At 50.2% G+C, this 9,656-nt stretch overlaps 1 protein-coding gene across 2 annotated transcripts in view; it reads left to right on the top strand.

The window, feature by feature from the left end:
* Positions 1 to 1,224: 1,224 nt before the first annotated feature.
* The window catches only part of AKR1D1 (aldo-keto reductase family 1 member D1), a gene marked incomplete at both ends in the record, with an annotated part of 33,428 nt that continues 24,996 nt past the window's right edge, over positions 1,225 to 9,656 (top strand). For both annotated transcript variants that reach the window (XM_079549174.1, XM_079549173.1), the window contains one exon: positions 1,225 to 1,317. In XM_079549174.1, the coding sequence (XP_079405300.1) occupies positions 1,225 to 1,317 (93 nt within the window). The remainder of the gene's footprint in view (positions 1,318 to 9,656) is intronic.

Here is a 9,656-nt window from a genome sequence, read left to right as displayed (position 1 = left end):
CCAGTAACTAAGACATAAATGGGAGAAAAGTGTGATCATCTGCTTTCTCAGCTGTCACGGCTCTGTGCACATGCCCATGCCAGGCACCCTGGGCAGGGCAGTGCTGGGCTTTACTCAGATCGCGTGCAGCTCCAGTGCCACACCAGATGATGAGCTGGTTGCGCTGAGCAAATGAGCAAACTGTGCTGGAATAGGGGGAGTTATTGTAAAATGGGGTTTTGGGGGTGAGACAGAGTGTAGAAATGCAGGGGTAGTGGAGCCTCCTCGTGGGATACCTGGAGCTGGATAGTGCCCTGAATGCCCTCTGCCACATCACATTCTCCTCAGCTCATCCCACTTCCATCTCACTTAATGCTTTTCTCTGCTGGGAACACAGCAGAAGTAGGACTGTGGCTCAGAGCTGCAGCTGGCATCGGCATGCTCTATAATCGTTGTACTTGTGAGTATGAAGAGAGATCAGAGCTTCTCCTGTAGCCTGCCCATAGCAGCCAGTTACATGGGAGCACTGAGGAAGGTACACCGGGTTCCTTTCCTCCTGCCACAAGGAAATGCCTGCACGCAGGTACCCACAGCCTGAGAAACCACGAGATGCCTGCTCAGCAGGTCCACATTGCTGGACCTTCAGCCTCAGCTTTGCACTTGGTCACCAGCTGCTCGGCAGGTCCCTATCAGCGAAAGCGTAATTTTTTCCATCTCCAATGTGCAGGTGTCCTAAGTGACGTAAGGGACTCTCCCAGAAGGGTGTTCTTTGCTCACATCCCAGCCTTGAGAGCCACTACCATTTCCCCAGACGCAAGCTAGTGTGCACCTATAGATCTCCAGGACCCCGCGAAGATCGCTTGCGTGATAGATGCTCCCTTTTGACTCGCAGACGGGGGGTGTGGGGGAGGGGCTGGCAGCCTCCCTCGGGGTTCCGGACGGGTTAGGGGTATCCAGGGGCCCCCGGCAGCAGCCGCGTGAGCTCCGGGCCGGGGCGGTGCGCGGGGACCGCCGGTGGCCGCGGAGCCGGGGCGGGGCGCGGGGCGGTGCGCGACGGGGCGCGGTGCAGGGCCGCGGCGGGCACACGTGGCTCGGCCCCCCAAAAAGACGCTCCCCGCCGGCTGCAGAGAGCAGTTCGCACCTCGGGTCTCGCACGACAGCCGTCTGTACAGTGCGGTGCGGAGGGATCCACGGGGCGGCTGCGGAGGCGGCCCCGGGCTTGGGGCGGCTCTACCTGGCGGCAAGATGAGTCTGACGGCCGAGAGCCACCGCGTCCCGCTGAGCGACGGGAACAGCATCCCGCTGCTGGGGCTGGGCACCTACGCCGACCCCCAGAAAGTAAGTCCGGGTCCGGGCGTCCCCCGCAGGTGACGGCAGTCCCCGCTGCACAGTCCCGAGCCGGGGCTGCGTTCCCCTTCCTCTCTACCACTTCCCAGCTCGGTTCTTCTTTCCGCTCCTTTCCTCCGCAAACTTAAAAAGCCCGATTGCGCCCGTTAAGAGTGCCGGCAGTGAGAGGCGCGCAGAGGACGAAAAGGTGGGAAAATAAAAATCCCGTCGAGTTCGCGCTGCGCGGTGCCCCTCCCCGCAGAACGGGGTTCGGGGCGACGGGGACGCGCACCCCCGGGCAGGGGACTCTGATCCCGGTGTTCCGATCCGCACCCCGTCTCAGGCGGGCACGCCGAGTTTCGGGTCCCCCAGGCAGGCCCCGCTGCAGATAAGATGAGGGATTTCGGAGCGTCTCGCAGCTGGCCCCGACACTTTCCAAGGAATGTTCCTAAAACAAAGCCCCAAATTCCTGCATCTTGATTCCTGCAGCTCCCACAGCTGAGTGCCAGCGGCCAAACCACTCTCAAATGTTCTGCATCCCTCGGTGCTGTGCGTCCCGGGCAGGCGTCCCGTGAAACTGTCGCATTTGGCGCTGCGTCGGGGCGGTGGGAGAACACCTGATGCTTCTTCCCTTTGCGCACCTGGGAGCATGAAGGCAGCTCGCTGGTCTCGCTCCCGAAGGATCGATCCTCTCGTTCCCTTCTGTTTGTTTCTTTGTTTAAAGAGTAGAAACAGTGAGGCTGGCCAGAGCCCTTCTTGTGTAACAGTATCAGCGTCGAGATGCAATATTCTGAGCGACTCCACACGCCGCAGTGCATTTAAAAATGCCTTCCTAGAGACAGCTCTTAATCAGCAACAAGTAAACGCACCGTTGTGCGTTACCAATAATGGCAGAGGACTTCAACAGAGGCTGCTGCAGGCAGCGCAGGAGTGGAGCAGAGGGCTGTGAGAGGTGCCAGCGCTGCCCATTTCCCCGCTGAGCACCACGGGCTCATGCAGGGACAACCAGTGGGAATCTGTGACTTCAGACGCCGGGCACCATCCTTCCCCTGCATCCCTGAGGTTTCTGGGGATATTTTTAGCGAGTGGTGTTCCTTGAACAAGGGTTAGCGGAACAAAATTTAGCTCTCCAGCAGGAGCTTTTGTGTAGCAGAGGGGCATGTTGCATAATTTGGTGACAAAATAGCTCTGAGTAAACTTAAAGCATCTGGCTCCAGTCCTGTGCATCGGCATGTCCCCAAGCCCTACGCTTGCAGTCTTGTGGGTTCAAAGCTGGTGGGTGAGGCTGCTGGCAGGAGCGGTGCCCCAGAAGAGCCGGCAAATGAATCATTTGTAGGTAAGGGGGTTCCAGCCCCGGGCTGCTGGCTTTTTGCACGTGCCTTCATAGCAGAATGGGGGTTGGGACAACAAAGCAGGGCCCGGCTATGGCAACCCCCATTTGGAGCAATTGCAGCTGCTGGTGGCTGCACCTCCGGTGGGGGATGGGGCTGTGTCCCAGCACCCATTCTCCCTTCCCTGGCACTTGTAGGAGTTTGATTCTCTGAGCTGTATCTTTGCACGGGGTAAACATGATAGAAAGTTACGGGTGGGAGTAGGAGATGCTAAGGCATTGCAGAAAGCCCGCTTTCCCAGCAGACCAGGTGAAGCACGACATGCTGATCAGCAGTGCTGGGCTGCAGCCTTGCGCCAGGGTTGGGATTGGGTGTTGGATGTGGGAAGGTGCCAGGGAAGGCAGCTGGGGAAGCGCGGTCGCAGGGTGCCACAGGATATGCTGCAGAAGTGTTCACAGCTGCTGAGCAGGGGGCAGGATGAACACAAGGGTCATGGCTCAAAAAGGCTGCCTTGCTGATAGTAGAGCTCATGTCAGCATCTTGCCACAGTGATGAAGAGTGGCTGAGCTGCGAGAAGCTGCTCTGCTGAGCGCTGATTGTACCTGGCATGGCTTCCAGCGGGGTGCCCAGTTGTGCTCCCATCCTATGCCTCCTGCTTAGAGAGCTGAAAGGAGCTGTGGCAGTGAGGAACCCTGCAAGGTTTACCTTAGCAAGCAAGGCTATGAGCTTGCACTGGAGCGTCTCCCTTAAAATCCTCAGCTGCAGCCTTTCCTGGCTGAATTGCTTAAGCAGCAGCCTCTGAGCCACCCGTTCACTGCAGCGGAGGCAGGCAGCGGGTGGCAGTGATGGTGCCAGCGGTAACCAGCACACTATTTCTGCTTGTGAGTCAGATCTCTGTGACACGCTGCCGTTCTGTGCTTTGATACAGATCGTGGAGCCGCTCACTTGTCAGCTTATTCATCTTGCTCTTGGAGGCAGGCTTCTTCCAAAGGTTATTCACCCTGGCACCACTGTGTCAAACTGCCTGGTCCAAAATAAATCTGTTTTCTCAATCTTGAGCTGCAGCCTGGTAGCTTGTAACGAGCCCAGAGCGCCCTTCCTGGAGTGCAGAAATGCTTGCACTGGTTGAGCAAACCAGGCATATCTCATTAGCCACAGAGCAGGGAAATGGACTCTTCCGACAGTCAGTTACAAGAAAATGGGCAGGAGGACAGCTTTGGTGTTTCAGGCTTTGTTTGGGTAAACTGCACTGCACAGCAGTGCCTTCAGAATTGAAATGTGTCAGCAGCTCGCCTGCTCATCTTAAATGACTTTATTGTTCTTTTAAAGACTCTTTTGGAAGATAAGTCACACTTCTGCAGTTGTGAAACACCAAGAAAAAAAAAAAAAATCTTTGGCCAGTATTTGGTCCTGTGTGTAAGTTTACTGATTCAGTGAAGCACATCGCTCGGCTGGAGCAGCGCTGCACCATTGAGAAAGGGTCTGTTTGATGATCACATTACTTTTATAGAAAACTCCTTACCCCCGGTACAGGAGACCTTTTTTTTCTGGCCAGATGTTGATCTAATTCCTTGAGACTGGCAGTGTTGGGGGGAGGGGGTGGTACTTTCTGTTTTATTCTCCCAGCACAGCAGGAAAATGCAATGACTCCACTTGCCGTAATACATCTCTCAGCAAAAAGTGAAGAATATTCACTGGCTGTAACAACTAGTGATAAATTCGGATTTAAAAACAAACAAACAAACAAACAAAAAAAAACACTTAGAAATCACTTTTGCTGCTTAAATTGATGTTTCCTAATATCTGTATCAACAATGTATTCTAGCGCATTAAGGTTGGCTCTGTGTTCTTCTTCTCTGCTCTCACAGGGAAGGAAACAAGTAGTCTTGCCTACCAATAAACCCAGCAAGAAAAATCCATTGTTGACTCCTGCTTTTCTCTTTTCTACTCTCCCATGTCCCTTCTCTTAATGGTTTTGGGAGGGAATCACAGGGGAACCAGTGAGTATGGGCTATCAAGACCCTCCAGAAGGCTCTACAAGGTGGGGCCAATTCTGCTTCTTTCTGACTGCATGGACCTTCCTAACAAAGCTCCACACATGCAGGAGTGGTTTTGCAAGGGCTGCACATCCTTCTTTCCCTCCAGAGACCCCCCAGGCAGCCAACGCAATTCCTGGGGGAACAGAGAGGCTGGGGGGTGGGAGGGAGAGGGAAGCCCCAAGTGGGGTGGGAGGGAACACAAGGTTTGCTCTACAAGAGATAGGGCAAACCTTGTGTAGCTGCAGAGCTGGGTCATCCCCGGCACAAGAACTCAGTTCCCAGTGAGGCCAGTGAGCAGGACCTGAACCCAGCAGGGAGCAGATGGCGAACGGAGCTGAACAGGAGTAGAGGAGAAAGGTGTGAAAAATGCTCCTAAATCCTGGAAATCCTACACCTCATTAAAACTACACTTACACCCATTTCACTTCATAACTCATCCCTTTCAGCGCAGCTAGGATCACCAGCACGGTGCCTCCGTGTAAATAATCACTGCCTCTCTGGAAGGTCAAGGGGGCCTTGGCCACAGACCCTCTCTTGCCTTCCTGTTTTTACTGAGGGAGGAGAAGGCTTGGAGGGAAGGTTGTGGCAACCACACTGTACAAGAGGCATTGCTTCTGAAACATAAGATTGGGCAAAGCGCTCAAGTATAGCGCTGGGTGAGGGCTTCTGGCAAGTTGCAACTTCTTTGCTGAAAATGAGGTTCTGAGGTAGCCAAAATCCATTTATGAATTGGAAGCAGTTTTGTGGAATAGTTTCAGGCAAAACAAATGGCAAAGCATTTGATTTTGTGCACTGGCAGTGCAAGCTGAGGAATCAAAGGATTATTAAAGTAGTTGGAGGTAGTGGTTGCCTGATGAATAGCCCAAATAGCCTACTGGTTAGGGAACCCACATGGGAAACCAGATTCAATCTTCTTCTCTATCTCTGGGGACCAAATTCATATCACACAGCCCAGAGACATAACATAATCTTGGGAGCGCGTGATAGTCTGAGAGAAGCACGAAGAACTGCACACGCCCTGCAGGAAAGCGCTCTTCCCACTAACCCTACGCCTTTGGCTACTGAACAGCTCTGTGTGATTTCTACCAGGTAGGAGAGGGCTGTGCCCCAAGTCCTTGCCTGCCACAAAGTCACCCATGTGAGTGTGAGCCTGAGTTCTGTTTAAAAAGAGGTGGCTGTTTTGAATCAGGGAGAAGAGAAGATCACCCAGAGCTCCCACGTCTTATCTTTGTGACCAAGTCAAAAATCTGTTTTGCATAAGTAAAAACACTGTTTTGGCACCCTGAATTGCTTTTTGCACCCAAGCTAGAAGCTGAACAAAGTAACCTTTCGCTGTTCAGTACTAACAGCCCCTAGTGCTGTTGTAGGACCTTTTATGCCAAAACTTCCCCACAGAAGGGCACGCACAGCATGAAATGTTTTGATCACCATTAATGGTGCATTTCTGGTGCAGACTGCCCGTCACTGCAGCTGGGCGTAGGCTACCCTGAGGGCAAAAGAAGCAACAGCTGATTTGTGGCTACAGATAGATCTCTGAACTGCAGTATGGGGGATTACATACCATTTAATTTGCCTTTTTTCCCTCCCGGCCATCACCAACTTCTGAAACATGATCGAATGGAGACAGCAAAGATTTCAGGTGACTCACAGGAAAGTCACCTGGCTTGATCCAAAGCTATCAGACTGAGCAGGTATTGGACATCCCAGGCAGGAGCAATACCCCAGAGCTCTGGAGAGAGGGCTGAATCTCAAAGGCTTCCATTTCCCAATCTCTATGAATTTCTCCTTCATAAATCCAAACCGCCTTTGGTCTTCATCCTGAGGTAAACCTCCCACTCTGCTGCTAGATTTTACTTGAAAGAGATAATAAAGGCAGGAGAAGGAACTGCTGTAACATGCACATGTCCTAACAGCCTCAGCTCACTTCCCACAACACGCTATAAAAAAATGAAAAATACCACAGTACTCTTAACATGAACAGTTACACCCGGAGTTGTATGTGAGCTCAGCAAGTAGTGAGAGTCTGGAGTTAGGTCTGCAATGAACCTGCACAAAATCATCGATTACACCAGGTGTAGGCCAGGGAAGTATGTTACCCTTTTCGTTCTTAACAATGATACTGGAACCCAGACTGAAAAGGGCCTGGGGGAGAGTCAGCTGAGATAGTTGGCTATAGAGCCTCATATTTATGCCCTGAACTTAAGAAGCAAAGTAATCTTCCAGAAAAAAAAAAAAAAGAAAAAAAAAAAAAGTTGCTGAATGATGCCATTGCTGCTCAGTCTCTCAGATTTCAATGCTTATTCCTCAACTAAGTCACAGTCACTGGCAAGACCTGGTTGCCAAGAGCAGATGAAGGCAGGGTTTCTTAGTATTTGGTTTCCAGAGACAGGAACCAATGCCAGCGTTTAGCAGGCAGCAGGATGACAGGCTCTGAGGCAGAAGAGTGGCTGTTGGCTTGGAAGCACAATCAAAAGCACTGTAAGAAGCGACAGGAGAAAGAGCCTGCATGAGGCTTTGAAGAGCTGCAGTGACTATGGGCTCTTATTATTGCCTGAATCATTTCCTACTGTTTGCTACAGAGATGGCAAGTATACCAAAGGATGAGGGATGACCAGAGGAACACTTCAGGTACTGCTTTCGCAGCTCATCCTTCCCATCATCAGATGGCTCTCAACAAAATCCTGCTTTCATCACCAACTTTTGCTAAAAACCTTAGTTGCAAGACGCATTTCAAAGTTCCCTATCATATATGCTTTCAATATTTGCCACCAGTGAAAAGCAGAGTTTATATATCTGGCAGACAATCAGAGCATTTCCCGCTCTGCCATACATCATCTCTGTAGCTGGAACAGCCTTTCTATATTTCTGTGACTTCAACATGTTCTCCTTGGTGCTCAGCCATGACCTCTCCTCCCCTGTCTGCAACCACCTTACGACACCTCTGTTTCTGATAACTCCTTGTAGCCTCATGTTATACAATGGAATGCTTACGGCTTGCATAAATGCAAGATTGCATCTTGAACTCATTAAGAAGAGAAAATTGAGTCATGTAATTAGAAAAAAAAAAAGGTAATCAGAAAAGGAAGCCGTTTTTCTTTCTGATATGTGGCAAGCTCAGAAACTCCTATCTGTTGTGTAGAAACTGTCCTTTTACCGGTAAAGTTGGATTTGACAAAATGATTCATCGCCCTCCATCAAGTGGAAGGAAAGATTCTTGTATGCAAATTTGTTGAGGATGTAAGCTTTTTTCTTATGTCTTTTATTTGCACAAAACTGTGACTCTCAGACACTGCTGAATTCACAGAAATGCCTGTTTACTTTCCTGTGTCTTCTCTGCTGAGATCTTTGTGGCTCTTCATTTCTATGAATCATGAAGCTTAAGAGAAAACAAACTGATAGTATGACTAACCTCTGCTTCGTGCCAGCAGCTTCTGTGGTGTTTCCAGCTCTCAACACAATTAGTGTCTCATCATACGGAGCGCATTAAAAGCTGCATTCACTGAAATGATCAACATGTGAAATGCCCAATGAGGATGGGCCCAGCCTCATATATGAGGGTGAATGAAGGACTAACTTTCTAGCTACAAGGTTCATTAACCTATGAAGGATTTATGAGCAAAGCAGCCACAAAATTGCTATTTGCAGAAAACAGTAGATTCCTTACTTTGCCCTGATGAGTAGACTGTATCATTGGTTAGTTAGAGTTTCTTACCCCTCAGCCCCAAACCTGAGCACGCCTTAAACTAAATACACCCTTCTTAAAACGATAAGACTTGTAGTCATTACTGACACAAGAGCTGCTGTGTGAAAATGTCTCCATGCTCTTCCAGGAGCAGGAGACATACCCCCGGCTGCAGAGGGGAGGACCTCAGCTGATGGAGCTGATGACAGCCAGATAATCTCCTGGCCCCCATGCAGCAGTGCCTGTGTAATCCAAGCTGAGGAGCCAGCTCTCACAGCCAGCCTGGCACGGCTTCCCTTGGCTCCCAAACACGGCACTGACACACACGGAGCTGGACACCGCCTGAGAGCTCCAGAGGGAAGCGTTCCCGGAGCAAGGCAACATTGAGGAGATGACAGTATTGGCTGGGTGCTGGTATGGCTTTTGTATGGTAAATATCAGATGCTAATATCACCCACTGAGCTGGCTGTCTGACTGTGACAGAGGTTGGAATTGCATTTAATAGGTCCAGATGCAAAACTAATAGCAGGTTAATCCAGATAAGCTTTTAGGACAGTAGCACTACCCAAAAACAGTCTTAAGGATATTTGTTTGAAGAGTAACCAAATGGGAAGCAGACCTTTTCCGTTCCATAGCTGTGCGCTGCAGTGACGAGCACTAGCTGTTTCAATATATCCCTCTTCCAAAAACTACAAAGTTAGCTGTTACCAATGCAATAATGTGCAGCCCAAATATTGACAAAAAAAGATTATTTTTTCCTCTTTCTCTGGCATTCTAAAGATGTTGAATTTTTAACTCTGCTCAAGTACCTCAGGGAAAGCCCTTCCCTGTAAATCAAAGTTACGAAGACTGTTCTGCGGAAGAGGAGACAGGGAATTGCCGGCATTGTTGAAGAGCATGGAAAAACTGAACCCCTACAAGTGAGTCATCTGAATTAACACAACTGAAAGATATACTTTTTGGCAAGAACACTTAGAACCCAATTTTCCAGACAGACCTGCTCCGTTTTCTAAAACGTCCCTGAGTGACTCCATACGTTAAATGTGCCTGCGTGCTCCCATGTGCCCCTGATTCCCCGCAGTTCCCCAGAGAGCAGTGTAAACATGTTCCTGCAGCTCACGCGGGAAGCCAACATCTGGGCTGCGTCTTCAGTTGACCTGGGAGGCCACATTTGTCAAAACTTGAAAACATTGTGCAGAAAATGCCTCTCTAAGCTTCAACAACGCCAACTTTTGTTGGTTCAGCTAACTAGGTGGTGGAATTCCCCAAGCTTTACATCTGCCTTTGCAAATGCTTATG

Source organism: Tetrao urogallus, assembly GCF_951394365.1.
Source record: "Tetrao urogallus genome assembly, chromosome: 1".
Lineage (NCBI taxonomy): Eukaryota > Metazoa > Chordata > Aves > Galliformes > Phasianidae > Tetrao > Tetrao urogallus.
Note: the sequence above shows the minus strand (reverse complement) of the source record. Positions and strands in the feature narration are given on the sequence as shown.